This window comes from Emys orbicularis, chromosome 6, assembly GCF_028017835.1.
Source record: "Emys orbicularis isolate rEmyOrb1 chromosome 6, rEmyOrb1.hap1, whole genome shotgun sequence".
Taxonomy (NCBI): domain Eukaryota; kingdom Metazoa; phylum Chordata; order Testudines; family Emydidae; genus Emys; species Emys orbicularis.
In genome coordinates, this window is record NC_088688.1 from 94,940,728 (window position 1) to 94,958,340 (window position 17,613).

Sequence of the window (17,613 nt, forward strand, 5' to 3'; positions counted from 1 at the left end):
CGTAGCTGAAGTTGACATATCTTATTCTGACTTACCTCCCGTCCTCATGGCGCAGGATCGACGGCTGCGGCTCCCCCGTCGACTCCGCTACCGCCGCTCACTCCGGTGGAGTTCCAGAGTCGATGGGGAGCACGTTCGGGGATCGATATATCGCGTCTTAACGAGACGCGATATATCGATTCCCAATAAATCGATCGCTACCCGCCGATACGGCGGGTAGTCTGGACGTACCCAAAGAGTGAGTGGATAACTCTGTGTTTTGTATGAATTATCCTTTTGTTCCCCACTGAGCAGCATTTTTTCAATTCAGTTCACTTTAGTACACGTTTACGAGCAGAATATAAAACTCCACACACTCTAAAATAAAGAGCTTACTGTACCTGTTTTATAAAGGTGTTGACAGTCAGAGTGGTCGCTTTGAAGTTTGACACAGCATAATTGTCCTCTGAATTGAGGCTCCTCTCAGAAAGTCTTCTAGCTTGTAGCATCGTCGTTCTTCTGTCACCAGTAGTTCCTTTCCCTTCAAGAATAAATTATGTTTTAAAAAATTCATCTTATTTTGTGTCAGTATATAGTCTATCATAAAGCATGACATATATACCTGAATTTAGTACTAAAACACCACAAGCACCTTGTGATCTCAGGGGAACGTCAAAAGACCTTAACTTTGTATTTTCCATCAACTCAGTGTAAGGCTATGTAAAACAATGTAGTAAGTGCAGTATTTATTCTGTTGAGAGAACATCATTGCTGCTGTGGCATGATGCTATTCATTTCTTTAGCCCATAGGATGACAGGAGGTGAGGCAATCTGGTGTGTGCTATTGTTGGATTGGGCGTTCTATTCATTGTGGAAGACTAAAAGGACTGATCTTCCAGCAATATAAATCAAGAGTAACACCACTAAAGTCAATGGGATTCCACTGCCATAAAACTGGTGTGGAATCAAAGTCCGGGCTAGAATGCGTGCAGTGGGAATATGTAGATCGTGCATAAGATCACATTTAGGGGGCTCCAACTGACGAGCATGGCAACTTGTGAGTATTATGGGGGAAATGAAGGAAAAGCTGAGCAGTTCTTAACTACAAAATTGTTGTCAAGAGAATGCTCTGATCCAATGACACATTGGTACCCTATTAACATTGCTACTAAAGCTTTACGTTGCATTGATTAGAATAATAAAACTATTACCATTTAAACTTTCTGTTTCAGACATTTCTCTTTCAAGTGTTGAAAAGTTAAAGAAATTGGTTAAGCTTATGGGAACCCAGGCGAAAGGCATCCGGTATCTCCCCAAACGCTGACAGAAGGACTCAGCTTGGGCTTTCAGTTTCTCAACCTTTTCTTTGCTCTAAAATAAAGAAAGGAAAATACAACATATTAAAAGGCCTAAATTTGACTATGACTCTATGAAGGCAATTTTCAATGTGTATGCTCAGCCTCTTTCAATTCTTTTTATACAGGACCCAATGCAATGACTACTGAAGTCAATGGGAGTCCTTGTCATTGTACAAGGCACATATTATACAAGGCCAGCTCAAGTACACGCAACTGCAAAGACGGTTTCTCTCTTTCTGGGTGAAATTCACCTTTGTGAAGAGAGCCAGCTGAAGACTTAGACATCACTTAAGTCAACTTACATCCTCAAAAATGGGACTTACTTGTTGCATGGGCCTTTTACTGACCCTCTGCACAGGGGTGAGCTTCCTCCTCTGTCTCTGAAGAGCTCACCTGGGAGGTAGTGTGGTGCAGGCAACTCACATCACATACAGTAGGTCACTGAACAGATTATAACAGCTTTCATGTGACTACTGACCAGGTCCAAATTTGAACTAGTGACCAGAGGTACAAGATAAAGTCCCCCCTTAAAGCTGAGTAAATAGTACCCATTATATAAAGAATCAGTAATTATATATTTACAGTTGAGTGTATAATATGCATTCTTGATATTCACCATAACAAGTCAATAGATGTCATTATTATATATATTCTGAACAGTTCCATCAGAATTATAACCCTTCTTTGTCTGAAATTGACATTCTAAGGCTACGCTAGCTAGCGTGTGGCCCCCTGCTCGTGTACACCTACTCATGCTAGCTTTCATGGAGCTAGTGTGAGTATAAATAGCAGCGTAGCTGCGGTAGCACGGGTAGTGGCAGTGGAGGCACAGCTTAGCTATGCTGTGTACATACCCACCAGTTTCAGGCCGTGTCTCTGCTGTCCCTACCCCTGCTACTGCAGCTACACTGTTACAGTAGAACCTCAGTGTTACGAACACCTCAGGAATGGAGGTTGTTCATAACTCTGAAATGTTCGTAATTCTGAATAAAACGTTATTGTTGCTCTTTCAAAAGTTTACAACTGAACATTGACTTAACACAGCTTTGAAACTTTACTATGCAGAAGAAAAATGCTGCTTTTAACCATCTTAATTTAAATGAAACAAGCACAGAAACAGTTTCCTTGCCTTGTCAAAAAATTTTTTTTAACTTTCCCTTTATTTTTTTAGTAGTTTATGTTTAACACAGTACTGTATTTACTTTTCTTTTCTTTTTGGTCTCTGCTGCTGCCTGATTGCGTACTTCTGGTTCCAAATGAGGTGTGTGGTTGACTGGTCAGTTTGTAACTCTGAAGTTCTACTATATTTATATTCATGCTAACTCAATGAGAGCTAGCACAAATATTTGCACCCCTACTCACAATGTAGACATAGCCTAAAGGTGAGATACCTTTAGAAGTCCAAGAAACATTATCATTCCCCTCCTGAGAGGTAAATAATGATTAACTGAACCAATAAAGAGACATCTGAAGAGATGGTGCCTAAGTGCCCACATACACAAACAGATGATTTACACACATAAAGCAGTGATTTGTGTCCACACATGGTGCAAATATTTGTGCCCGCCAAACTTTGAAAATTCATCCTCTGGTTGTTTAACATTGCCCAAAAAACTTTCCAGTTATTGATTTCAGAAGAAGCAAACAATAAAAACATACATCATCTTCTCATGATTTTTTCAGTCATTCACATGAGCCAGTATTCGCTTACATACGTAACAAAAGAATATTTCCATTAACTGTTTTGCAGATTCTAATTGCTTTCCCCCCATCCTTTGTTAGCATTTAACAATCTTGACAGTATCATGCTTACCTTCCCACCCTCACTTTCTTTTAGAACCATGTAGGGTTCGGCACAGTCTCCAATTTCTCCTTGCTGAAGGACTTTTTCAATCTATCAAAATATAGTAAAAGTATGAAAGCCATAAAAGGAAAACATATATGAAGAAAAATACAATCTTTTGCTTTTGCTTCTCTGTAAGTATGAAAGAGCTGGTCTATTTCACAAGCTTAGCCCAGTACTAATACTATTAATAAATTAAACAAATACATAATATAAAATGCCTGTGATTTTCTCTGTGGAATAATCCATCATAGTAATTCTCCCAGCTCCAAATCAGTGCTTAATAAGGAAGCAAAAAGAGTGTCACTGCATTGTACTGAATCAGGGAAAAGCTAGTGTATCCTAAACGAAAAAAACAGCTCATATCAACCTCATTTGAGAGTTGAAAAAATACATAAACACACCAATCAACACTAACTGGTAATTCATCAAAAACACAAACTGTAATTCAAAATCAAATGGCTTATTTCAGTTTGCTTTTAAATTTCTCTTGGACGGTGACACAGAAATCTATTAACATTTATAGGAGTAGTATACTGAGCGGCAATATAACTGTCAATCTGTGTGACAGAGATGTCAATAGATTCCTACTTCTGTGATATCAGTGTTATCAGAATATCTCTAAACAATTAAGCAACAAGAATTCTTGTTGATTATTACTACCCTCTCTGAAAACTTCATCTTCATGAACCCAAACCATAGCTATAGTCAGAAAACATGAATTAGAAACCAACAGAATGATACAGCCAATGCTACATACCTTTACTACTAGGTAGATATCAGAAGATGGGTAAGTGACGGAAAATACTGCAGACCTTGCCTGACTAGATGAGTCAATGCAGGGGGTGTGAGATCGTAAGAATCCTTTGAACTGTTCTGAATTCAGGTCACAATGAAAATTTTCAGAGATCTTTAAAACCACAAAAAACAAAATTCCCCTATGGTTATTTGTTATTATCCATTGCAAAGCAAAAGTGTATCAAAGGATAAAACATGAGAACATAAGAAGATAAGATATAAAAAGAGTTAGAAAAGCAGTAGCCAGAACTGCAAAATTAATATGGAAACGCAAATTTGCACACATGTAAAATTCCCATTGATTTAAATGGATACAGGATTAGACCATTATGGTCCGATTCCACAAAGTGCTGAGCACCCCTAAGCTTAATGGGCCCAGTGGAGTTGAGACCACTCAGCCCCTCACAGCGGACTCAGTACATTTCAGGACTAGGTCCTTAAATTTTCACAGTGAAACCAGTTTTGCAAAGAGGGGTTCAGTAGAGAGGGGATCACAAATAGCCACACAACACATTTTTGTGCAACATGCTCCATGTACATTGAAGATCATCTGCTGCAAGCATTTCATACACGTGAATTCCAGCTGAACAAGCACAGCAGCAGATTTTTACCATAATTCCAATAAACCAGGGTAAATTGCCCATTTTTGGCAATGTACCATAAATTGTAACTTCAAAAGACAAGTCACAAAAGAATAATATAAAGTACAGAGCCAAATGTCCTAACATTTTCAAATTTCAATGAAATTCAGCTGAAAAAAGAACAGATTGTTATTAGCCAACATATTATTAATGTTTTATTATTGTCCTTTGCTCTGCTCTACTGCTCTACTGCACTCTTACCTTTTTCCTTTCTTTTACATCATAGAGGGCTATGCATGCAAACAATGGTTCTATTTCTATATCAAATCTGTTGAGGAAAGAGACACAGAGCATTAATACTTCACTCTTGTGACTGTACATATTCAAAAGTAAAGGCTCTATTTTACCTGCTGTTTCCTTTATGAGGAAAGGAGAGATGGGCATGAGACACAAAGTTTAGATCCAGATCTCAACTCTCCCAAACTTTGGGAGATCTATGGGTCTGGGATTTTTGTTTTAACCTTTAGAAAGACAAGGTGCCTGGTTCTCTTGTCTTTTAAATCTGCTTTGCACTCAGATGGCATTTTCTGCCTGGTGAAGGATTCCTCCAGTTTGGGAGACTCCTCCTCCAGTGGCACACTGATTCCTATGCCACCCCAACTCCCAGCCTCTGGTGTAAGAGAGGTGCCTGAAAGAAAGGGGGCGTGGGCAGAGCATTCCTACACCCTAATGATCCCTGACTGCCATAACAGCTTTGGGGGCTGTTAGCAGCTGGCATAGTTTAGAACGGCTTTGAGGCTGCTGTCAGCTAAGCATGCAGGACTGATTCTTGTTGGTCTGATGTTGTGGGAAGCTGTGGTTAAGTTGCATTTTCACCTAGGCTAGTGTCATTAATTTAACTCCGTGTTAATCCCTATGGATATCAGTCACATCTCTGAAAATCTGGTTCATCTTCAAATAAGAGGGTCTGGGATGATGCAATCATTACTCTTGTCATGCTGAAATGGCATTTGGCAGGACTTTCACATTCACTATTTCTTGAAATTAACAATAATTTCTGAAGTAATGTCCTCTAATAATATGTAGGTGCACACACAGATGACTCCAAGAGGAGCAGGAGAGGAATTGGCTATCTGCTTGTACTTTCTCATGTTTTCAGAAAAACAATCCTAGCCATGAATAACATGGAAGCACAGATTGCTTCCCTATTTAAAAAAATCCAATAACACACACACAAAGACTAAATGAGTTTGCTCTTATTACATAGTTTGGGTATTTTTTTACCCCATTGTCTCCTTGACAGTCTGAACATTTCTTTAACCGCAGATGGACAATTTCTTTACAAGTATCAGCCAAAGCAAGAACAAGGAATCCAAACGGACCTTTGACATTAAAGACGTCTTATAATGGGTGCTGGTGAAATATATTCTACACCACAAAAGAATAAGCATGTGATGGTCACATGAATCCTGAGAGGGACAGAAAGACACTTACTTCAGTGTCTGCAGCTTCACCAAAATCCTGTTGCCCAGATGTTCCTTTGGGCAGTCTGGAACTGGTCGTATCTCCACCGCATCCTCCTATTATAACCACATTATTAGGCACTTATTAATTACGAATGGAACCCTTACTCAGTGTAACCAGACAATTACTATAAACAAACTGATTGCAATGTATTGCCTTCATTGAAGAGTGTTCTCCCTCACAAGGAGGAAAGTAAAAACTGACATTTAATTTGGGGCTGGAACCCACTACTATTCTGTGTTTGTACAGTGTCTAGTAAAATGGGGTCAAAAATAATAAATTTAAACAGATTTGGACCTTTCACCACAATGCCTGTATTTTCCACACAAACCATTTAAAATAAAGGGGGCCACATGGTAGCATTCCCACCCTGATCCTAGCACAATACACATCCAAACATTCCCCTTCCATGGGTGTAAGAGAGTTGCAGACTTTATCGTCACTCAAGAGAGCTATCTCGATGCAAAATCCTAATGGAGACAAGGCACAGGTAGTTTTTACCTAGATGAAGCTAATCAACGTTGACACCTTTTTGCTCTGAAGACACAACCTAATCTTCAGTGGACTTTTTTTTAACCTCCTGTTAACTGTTTGCCTATTAATGGGAGGTACTTAACACATCTGTAAAGGGCTAGAATGGACGCTCCCCACCCATTTGTTCCCCTAGAGTAAAGAATGTTTGTAGCCTTCTATACTGGGGTGAATTTCACTGGGTCTTAATGCTTCAACTGGTATCACACATACCATACCCTATCCCATGTGGAAGTTAAGGGACGGGTGAATTAAATTTTGACTTAATGAATATGCTCAATACAGCCAAATATTTATTTACGGTCAGACCCCAACAGCCATATACAAAATGTCATCTGAATATCAATCCATAGCTCATCCTTAGGGAAAATGCCCCCTCTGAATAAGGAGCAGACACTGTAGCTCTGTAGCCAGAGAGGCCTGTGGAGCTTCCTTGGATCAGCAGACTCAGAGGCCATTACCTTCTGCAGGGGGCTCCAATTCCCATATTTATTAGCGTCAGAAGAAACTAATATACTTTTTACGATTTTCTATCTAAAAATGTGACACTAAAACGCACATGTTGAAAGTCTCAGAGCTCACCTCGTCCATGGCTGGGTAGAGGGCAAAGAGCTCTGCATGCCTATTGGCTCGCCGTGCTTCTTCGTTCTGCCTTTCAAAGTCCTCCACACTAACATGCTGCAGCAGATTTTCCAGCCGTGGGTCAGGCTGCAGGCTGCGTAGATTAAAGTCATACGATGTGAGGGTGGTTCGTCCGGTCTCATCACAGAGTACATTTAAGGGCCTGGGAGCTTCCTGTTGGAGAGAGACACAAGACTGAAATCTCTAACAAAAAAGGATAACTTGGACACTGGAGCTACTCAGAGCTTGTTTTTACTTGGGGTTATCCTCTTTCAAATATTTCCTCAAACTCACCCTGCTGCTAGGCCTATATAACATTTGGCGATAGGTAGGCAGACAGTGTGCTATGACCATGGCTGATTACACAACTCGGTCCTCTCTGTTCCCTTGTATTCTGCACTTGCTGCCTCTCATAATAGGCTTCGATTATAAACTCTTTGGGGGAAGGGACAGTGATTTTGTTATGTGTTTGTACAGTGCCGAACACAACAGGGCCTCAATTCTTGACTGGGACCTCTAGGTCCTACCACAAATAATAGATGATAATATATTACAGTTACTTTGTAAAATTGATCTATTATGCATTACTGAAGACTTTTAGACCACTTTGTATCATTTAGATTTCTTTGCACTGTGGCTGGGAGTTACAGTGTGAGATTGGAGCTGTAATGGGTATGGTGACACTAGTACTCATGAGCTGGCACTACTGTTTAAAGGACCCCAAGTAAAAACTCTGGTTGTGTAGTTGGGTTTGCTGCTAGAGTTGGGATAGTGGTGAAGAAGCTAGGCTGTGTGCCTCTTCTTCTCCAGTCCTGCTTCTGGAGGGGAGTTGGGAGGATTGGGCCATGAGTTTCCTTCCTCACTGGTCCCAAAGTTCAAGAGAGGGGGTAATGGGATAGGACAGTGATTCTCAAACTTTTGTACTGGTGACCCTTTCACATAGCAAGCCTCTGAGTGCAACCCCCCCTTATGAATTAAAAACACTTTTTTATATATTTAACACCATTATAAATGCTGGAGGCAAAGCGGGGTTTGGGGTGGAAGCTGACAGCTCGCGACCCCCCACATAATAACCTCACCACCCCCTGAGGGGTCCCGACCCCCGCCCCAGTTTGAGAACCCCTGGGATAGGAGCTGCCTCACTCCTCAGTCCTACTGCTAGGAGTGAAGGGGAAGATCCAGTTGCAGTTTGCCTCTCCCTCCAGTCCCAATCAAAAGTTTGGAGGTGTGAGGGAAGTCAGGTCATGAGTTGCTGAGACTATATGGGACCCAAAAGCTTAGTGATTTAGGCAGTTCCTTCTTTAATTTGGCTCTGTGCTCAAGAAGGATGACAGGATGGTAAAAAATGGTGGAAGAGAGTTATCTGTGCTCACTTTTGAAAACAGAAAGGAATCAGGTAATTGCACAGGTTAGAACAACAACAGTAATATGGTTTGTACTCCATAACTTCAACTACACTGGGCCAGATTTATCCCAGGTCAATGTCAGCTGCTGCTCCTGACCTTGGCAGAAGCCACCTCTGCAACATAATGTCTCCAAGGAGGGGGGCAAACAAAAAGAACTAAATCCTTCCCTTCTACATCACCCCAGCTGGAGGCCAGCACAGTCCAAAATGTGACAGTGCTGGCTGCGCATTGAGTGCAGTCCAGGGAAACAGTGAAGCACTACATGTCATCCTCCTCCACCAGCGGGGCCTGCTTTTATTGAAGACAGTGGCAAAACTTCTACTGTTTTCAATGGTGCAAGATCAAGCTCCAAGGCTGCATGTGTATGCATACACTGGGGCTGAAAACTCAGGGGGACAGTCGCAGATGCAACACTGCCTGCCCTCTATTGAGGTCAACACCCCTTGAGGTGCAGCGGGCCCAGCTGGTGCCCGGAGGGTTTTTTACTCATCAATGCCATGAGCCTGCCTTAACATACTTGCACTCTAGCAGTGGTTACAGAACTTCATCTTAAAGGCACACATGCATAAACAATGTGCACATTAGAGTTATACTGAAAACATAAACAAAGCGTAACATAAAAATAACTGTATTGGTTAGGGAGCCTTCTTTAAAGGAAGGTAGGATATTTGAGAATCTAATTTAAATAGACGAAGAACAATACCTGATAGCTGGCATCGTTGCAATCCAATGTTTCTGATTCGAACGTTTGTTTTTGAAGGGTCTTATGAAAATCTCTTCGGGATCCCTTTTTTTTAAAGGTGCAAGTTTCTGAATTTCCCTGGTTTCTTTAAATAACACAAGCCGGCCAGTCAGGATGTCGGGAGAGTTAATGAAAATTTAAAAAAAAACAAAGTAAGTAAATAAAAAAAGATTCCATTTGAAGTATTATTGCACGAGGAGGGCAGTGCGGCACTGCTTTCATGGGTTAAAGAATGCAATGTTTATTTGGGGTACTGCTCTGTTTGCAGGCTCTTTTCATAATACAGTGTTTTTTAAAAGGATCCTACGTTTATATCACTATTTGCAGAGAAAGGAGCACCGCAACTCAACTCTTACCCAGTGTCGTTAACAGAAGAGCCTGAGGTGGGCACAGTTCCTACCACTGGCTCCTCAAAGGCTCCAGCTCCTACAGGGTTTGATTTGAAGGTCCAGAACCCTGATTAGGAACATTTGCATTCTGGCTGGTTCCCTGCTGGTGCAGTTACATTATAGGGAACACACTAGAAACTGGTCTCTTCTGAACTGCTGTTATGGTACCTCAGCTTCAATTTGCTGCGCCAGAAGAGACATCTAAGGCAACCCAGCACAAGTAGCCAGCACTATTTGGCCTCTTCAAACTGTGCCCTTGTACAGTTATACAGAGTAGGAAATGTATCGTTAACTCTGATTTTTGAAAAGCCAGATAAAAGCAGAGAGGACAAATAACTAGCATGTGGTAGCACCTCCAATAACCAAAAAATAATTTAATAAATTGTGATTATTTAGTATTAAAACCATCAAAACTTGGTATGGAAGAAAAGTCTGTATAAGAAAGCCTATCTGTAAATGTTATCTACAAAATATGACTTTAATTACCACAATGGTCAAGTGCAGAAGAGGTAAAACAAAGAAATGTATTAGTGGATGTGTTGGAATGTGCACCTTAAATAAGAACCACTACTAGGTCTCAAGCAGATCCTACAATACAGCATGTGCTGACATAATCCATACTACAGTATATTAGAGTGCAATAATTTGTAAATCCAGCAAACCCCGATGACAAGAGTGTTTTACAGTAAGGATTCCAACACTACATCTCACAATAGTGACACGGCAGTAGTTCAGCATATTATTATAGAAGACTGCAGTATACTTTGTAGAAGGAAGCATTCACTTACTATGGATTGCAAGTGGACTCATTCAGTGAACTGACACTTAAATTACAGCATTAAAATTTCACAAAGGCTTAATGACTGGGCCATATTCAATGATAGCGTAGGTCAGTGGTTCTTAGCTTGCAGCCCAATCAGCACACAGCTGCGGCCCATGTGACACTTTCAAGGCCATACAGGTAGTATTGGATGCAGCCCACATAACACATCGTGGGCCACATATGCGGCCCACAATGTAACTAAGTTGAGAACCACTGGCGTAGATGGTTATAATAGTTTAAGTTAGGTACTCTATAAGCAGCTGAGGTGTGTGACATGCCACTTGTAATGCATGCTGTTGGAATTCATTCAATTTTATCTAGGTTCTTCTGCCATGATCATCACTGTAGTGCCGAAAGGGTACAGCTGGGAGTGAGCCTCCCAGCCTGGGCAGACAGACCTGTGCTAGTGGGGCTTGCGCTAGCATGCTAAAAATAGCTGTGTGGACATTGTGGCACCAGCTCAAGCCTGCCCCGCCCCCTGAATCCAAGCTCAGATAGCCGTGTCTCCCCAAGCTCTCTTGTTACTGGAACCCAGTATGTTGCAAATTGGTGTGTCAAATGCAGTTAGGGGAATGGTCTTGCGTACTGACCTTTACAAGTCACATTTAGTACTCTTTTTGGGTTTAAATCAGACCATTAGGTCTAATCTAGGTCTGATCTAACCTAGTATTTTTGTCTTGGTTTCATCTGCATAGCCCACATTAAAATTTATAGGAATCATGAGTTACATTCCCATGCATCTCAATGAAAATATTCTCCTAACTGCCTCAACAAGGTTAAGATATGCCATAGAAATGAATTCAGGAATTACAATGACATTGCTGAGATGATGGCATCTCTTGTTATTTTATTTTTAAGGGCCGTCTCACAGGGGTCAGAATCAGCATGCATCCCAGATCTAGGACAGCGTGTTGTCTTGCAGTAAATAATACGGAAGCTGGAACTGTGCTTAGTTTAATCATGGACTGAAAATGACCGCACCCTCATAAAGAAGTCTATGACCAAAATCCAAGAGACCTTCAGTTCACAACAGTTCACAAGTTCCATAGCACAAATCTACTATATTGTTTGGTTGGTCTGGTTGATTGAAAAAGTACAATTTATTCAAATACTTATTATACATTACAATTCCCTCTTAATTCTGAAGGGGTATTCAGTAACCTTTAGAGCGGTAAGAATGAGATCTTTACTGAGGATACTGAGAGGCCAATATTACTTGCTGAAAGATCTGTGTTCAGGAACAGCCTGGCCCTCATGCACACCAAATTGGGTACCTCATGAGTCCTGACCCTCTTCCTCCAGGGCCACTCATTATACTACAAAGATGATCTCTCAATACTATGCATAGATAAATGTGTTGGTCCTAAGACACATGCTGCTTTTTTTGTTTGTTTTAAATGGCACTCCCTTATATTTTATTTAATGTAGCACACCCATTACATTCTGTGTTTGATATGATAAAAGGCAGGCACAGTCTCATCTACCCTCAACTTGCTCACTCAGTGGCCTTTTGCTGTGGAAAACAAACAGAAATGTCTAACAATGGCATTGCTGGCACACTGCAAACTAATTGTCAGAAAGGAACAGTACGGACTACTGCTCTCCCAGATTCACTTCCCAGCTTAAGTATCACAATCTTGACAAGCAACAGGATCGCTAGGTGAAGTGCATACAAAGAGGTAGGATGGAAGGCAAAAGGGAGCATAAAATGATGAAGTGCTGCAGATCAGAAGGGTAAAACCACAGCAAGTTTGAACCTTAACTCAGCGGGCAACAAGGTCCATAGCACAACTCTACTATATTTGGGGAAGGCTGCTGTGGTGCTATTTATTCCCGGCTGCTGTTGGCAATTGTGCCAAATATGGCAGCAATGTCATGGTTTCATTTATAACATTGTTCAAGAGAGAAATTAGGAATAAGGAAATAGACATCATGAAACAGGATTAGTCACTTAAACAGAAATTCAGTGAGTTCAGAGCTCTGTTGAATAATTTTAACAGTAAAGTCTTCTACATTCAGCATGATATTTATCAGGTATCCGAGTGACATTTTTAGTGCCATATCAGGAATGCATACATTTTGATATGTTCTGTACTAACATTTTATAGCCAGTCTCCTTCTCTCAGTTACAATATTCTGATTTGCTAAGCTTCCTTTCCATAACCTTTCCAAAGCAACAGCTAAGCACCTTAATGCCTTGCTGCCTTGCATAAGTCATAATAAGTAATTATGGATCAGGAAGACACTTTTTTTGCCATTACATTTGGGGAGTAACTGAATTATATGCACCGATGTGTTTTAATTTTAATTGTTTACCAGTTCACTGAGAATGTAAAATGAAGTCATAAAAGAGAAGGCACCATTCCTTGACATCCCTGCTCTCCTTGAGTGTGACCTTGTTCTGGAACTGCCTTAATCACCCAGGATGAAAGACAGGAACTCTAAGCTGTTTTATTTTAAAGCCCCTAACATTCAAAAAGAGGTTTTATTGTTCCTGGAGGTAAAGCAAGAAACCACCAAAACCTCAGCAAACAGTTTTAATTATTCAAGTGCTTAACTTTCTTGTCAACTACTGAACGTACCAGAAATTACTTTTTTTTCTCCTGCTTCTCCAAAATTTTCATGGAAAATACTCATTTTGAAAAGTTTTTCTAATATCACCACATGACGGCACTTAACATTGACAAAGTGACAAGCCCTATTTCAGTGAACAGCCCAAGCTACTGGCCCAGAAGAAGACACTCCCCCTCTAAGGAGTAAAAGCAGAGCCTTCCCAACTGCTATAGCAGCCTCTGGGCTGAACAGCCCCCACAGCCATCTTCACACTCCCAGTCAATGGTGGGGGAATGACAGCAGTTATGGATCTACCAGCTATCCAGTCATGGATGGTGGCCAGTATTCAATAACGTGCAAGAAACCTCCAGTGGACAATTATGAAAAACTTGCACTGGGGAGCATTAGAAATAAGTGGTTATCTTATGTCCTGAAGAATGAGGGTCATACATTATAAAACAATTATTCTGCCTAATGGAACTTGGGATATTATCCCTATAAATGTCTAACCCTTTTTTGGAGTTTTGTAATGTTTCAGTGAAAACACTGTAAGCCTACAGGAGAGAGTTCTCCCATCAGCTTAGTTACTGAGAGGCGGTAGCTATGTCAATGGGAGTATTCGCCTGTCAATGTAGCACTGTCTAAACCCGGGGTTAGGTCAGTATAACTATGTTGCTATGGGGTGTGGATTTTTCACACCCCTGAGTGATGCAGTTATACTCAGATAGGTCTGTAGTGTAGACCAGACCTAAGCAACTACATTTTTACTCCCTGATTGAATCCTGATCTGACAATTTCTGCTGCCTCTTCTACATCTTTCTCTTCAGTGCAATGAAGTTTGAGAACCCCTGATCTATTTATTGGCCCCAAGGAACTGTGGTCGGACAGGCATAAATTAGAGAAGCCTTTGAATGGCATACATCTCAACTCATTCTCAGCTCAGCATTGAGGCAACCATGTATCCATGTACATATACATATTATATATTTGCAGCAGAAATATATACACATGCAAAATACTTTTGTACATCTGAGGATTTCAAAGTACTTAATAAATATTAAGTAAGCCTGGTTTGAGCATTGGCCTGCTAAGCCCAGGGTTGTGAGTTCAATCCTTGAGGGGGCCATTTAGGGATCTAGGGCAAAAATCTGTCAGGGACGGTACTTGGTCCCGCTAGTGAAGGCAGGGGACTGGGCTCGATGACCTTTCAAGGTCCCTTCCAGTTCTATGAGATAGGTATATCTCCATATTATATATTACAATGCCTTTCCAAATTGGGTATTATTATTATCTTTTTACAGATTGACCAATGCATAGTTTAAATAACCTATTCAAGGTCACAGCAAGATAGTAGTAAAATCAGGAACAGAACAGAACCTATATTTCCTGGCTCCCAATTCTTACTTTGATTCCTCAAATATTTTGATGCAACTGTTCACTAAAAACACATATGCATAATTCCCTTTACCTGGATGACCAAGATAGTAAAACATACCATAAGCCTGAGTGTGCGTATGTATAGGAAACAGTATTTGTATGACTTCATTTACATCTATATGTACATAATTCATCAGAGCATTTTGTAATATTCTACATATGCTATTGTCTGTCTCTAGAACTTTACAGCTTAGTCCATTTGTGCGCACAGGCAAATTTTACAAGGTAGTTCCTTTATAGATTAAATGAGGCATAAACTTGCAGGGCATTTACCAAAAAGAATTTATAAAGGGAGTCACAGTTACCTAGCATACATGCTCTGTGTAGTGTAGATATTCAGAGTGAAATGCACTGCTAGCTTATCATTAGTAACTCTAGGGTTGCCAGGTGTCCGGTTTTCGAACAGAACGCCCGGTCGAAAAGGGACCCTGGCGGCTCCAATCAGCACCGCTGACTGGGTCATTAAAAGTCCACTTGGCCGCGCCGGCAGGCTCCCTAGCCGGCAATGTGCAACTCCCAGGAAGCTGTCAGCATGTCCCTCTGGGTCCTAGGCGGAGGAACGGCCACTGGGGTTCTGCATGCTGCTCCCACCCCCAGCGCCGGCTCAGCAGCTCCCATTGGCCATGAATTGTGGCCAATGCGAGCTGAGGGGGCGGTGTCTGCAGGCACAGGCAGCGCACGGAGCCATGTGGTCGCGCCTCCGCCTATGAGCCGGAGGGATATGTCGCTGCTTCCGGGAGCCGCCTGAGGTAAGCGCTGCCCAGAGCCTGCACCCCCTCCCACGCTCCAGCCCAGAGCCTCCTCCTTCACCTCAAACTCTGGCCCCACCCTAGAGCCCCCACCCCCAGCCAGAGCCTTCACCTCCCCCCATTCACCACAACCTCCTATCCCAGCCTGAAGCCCCCTCCTTCACCCTGAACCCCTCATTACTGGCCTCACCCCTGAGCCTATACCCCCTTCCACACCTCAACCCCCTGCCTCAGCCCAGAGCCCACTCACACACCCCAACCCCCTACCCCAACCTGGAGCCCTCTCCTGCACCCCAAACTCCTCATCTCCAGCCCCACCCCAGAGCCCACACCCCTCCTGCATCCCAACCCCCAGCCTGGAGCACCCTCCTGCACCCCAAACCCCTCATCTCCGGCCCCACCCCAGAGCCCACACCCCTCCTGCATCCCAACCCCCAGCCTGGAGCACCCTCCTGCACCCCAAACCCCTCATCTCCGGCCCCACCCCAGAGCCCATACCCCTCCTGCATCCCAACCCCCAGCCTGGAGCACCCTCCTGCACCCCAAACCCCTCATCTCCGGCCCCACCCCAGAGCCCGCAGTTGGAACCCTCACCCTCTCTCGCACCCCAACCCCCTGCCCCAGCCCGGTGAAAATGAGCAAGTGAGCGAGGGTGGGGGAGAGCGAGCGATGCGGGGGCGTGGAGTGAACGGGGACGTGGCCTCGGAGAAGGGGCGGGGCAGGGCAAGGTGTTCGGTTTTCTGCAAATAGGAAGTTGTCAACCTGTGACTCGTGTGACAATGTGTAAATGAATCCTCCAATGCTCATGAGAGTTTAGAGCCCATTTCTCCAGCACCTATGCACCTAAAACTCCTATTAACCTTAGTGAATAGTTTGTCTATGTATGAACTGCAGAACCATATAGAACAGAACTGGCCTTCAGCTGCTCCCAGGATCAGGGATGCACAGCCTAGCTGGACCCAGCGATGTGGGCCTGTACTGTAGTGAGGGATGGGCCATAGAGGCCAGAGTTAAGGCTGTCTGCAGAACTTCAGCTGGCATTCCACACTCCTGAATGTTTCACTCTGCAACCTGAACATCGTTAATGTTTTCTTTTGTTGGTTTGGCTGGTTTGTTGTTGTTGTTGGGTTTTTTTGGTGTAATCTGGGGCATTTGGGAGTTGACAGGCTCTGTACAGATGTCAAATATTTACTGCTCCTCACCCAAGTAAATCAGTTTCAATATCCCATCGTCCCCTTTTTAAAAAATTATATTTAGGCTTGGCAGGATTTGGGCCCCCCGACCTCCTGCCACAGGCAAGTAGAGAGTCTGTGGCTCCCCTCAGCATCCCAGGCTCCCTGGGCAGCTCTTACCACTCTTACTACTGCCTGGCTCAGCTCCTGGCATGGCCAGGGGGCGGGGCACATGCAGAGAGTTTAGAGCCCCGCCCCCTGGCCACACTGGAAGCCTAAAGGGAAGAGGAGAAACAGAGGGTGGGGCCACGGAGGGGGCAGGGCTTCCGCATGTGTCCCGTTTAGAATTTTGAAAAGGTGGTTACCCTACTCTCGACTGTCCTGGGAGCCCCTGCGGGCTTGCTGTCAGCATGGGGAGTCCCCTTCAGGCACACTGCCAGTGCAGCCCTACCCCTAATCCTGCCCTTAATTTCCTGCAACTGCGAAAATTCAGATCAATAAAAATAATTTTTAAATGCTTGAAAATAAAAAAATTGAAATTACAAAAAAATAAAAATGGAATTCAGCCAAGCCTATCTATATGATCTGATTAATTTACCAATTGCCAAAAAGGGAGTTGCTAACAAACAATGCACTTCAGCCTGGACACCCACAGTAGGCATAGCACAGAGACCTGTGACTCCCTTTAACGTTTTTTAAAATACTCCTCAAAATAGCTAAGGGGAGTTCAGGCATTTAGCAACACTCAGGCCCTTGCTAATGGGGCTCTTAATAGGTGCGTCGCTGACTCTGCACCTTGAATTGCACTGACCAATATAAACTGAGGAAATAGCTTTGCAACTGCTCCAAGTATTATCTGAAACAAGGCAGCTGACTCTGACAGTCTGCTAACAATCATATGACTGCAGTCAATTCTCATGGGAGAGAGACAGACACACAGAACTCATGCTTAGGTTACTGGTGTGTTTCTCTTTCAAGTCTCCAGTGGAAATCAGTTCATGTGAAAATTCTAAGTTGAGGTTAGAGAAGTGACACACACAGCACAATTTCAATCCACATTTTGCTTCCAGTTATTTTGATAATATCAAATAAGTTAGTTTAAGTACA

At 42.7% G+C, this 17,613-nt stretch overlaps 1 protein-coding gene across 1 annotated transcript in view; it reads right to left on the reverse strand.

The window, feature by feature from the left end:
* DOCK8 (dedicator of cytokinesis 8) overlaps positions 1-17,613 on the reverse strand; it is a 122,543-nt gene that overhangs the window by 71,908 nt on the left and 33,022 nt on the right. Inside the window, exons 5-12 of the mRNA XM_065406685.1 lie at positions 9,345-9,468; positions 7,197-7,409; positions 6,054-6,139; positions 4,821-4,887; positions 3,941-4,090; positions 3,151-3,231; positions 1,191-1,350; positions 381-520 (exon numbers count right to left, since the gene is read on the reverse strand). Coding sequence (XP_065262757.1) covers positions 381-520; positions 1,191-1,350; positions 3,151-3,231; positions 3,941-4,090; positions 4,821-4,887; positions 6,054-6,139; positions 7,197-7,409; positions 9,345-9,468 — 1,021 coding nt within the window. The remainder of the gene's footprint in view (positions 1-380; positions 521-1,190; positions 1,351-3,150; positions 3,232-3,940; positions 4,091-4,820; positions 4,888-6,053; positions 6,140-7,196; positions 7,410-9,344; positions 9,469-17,613) is intronic.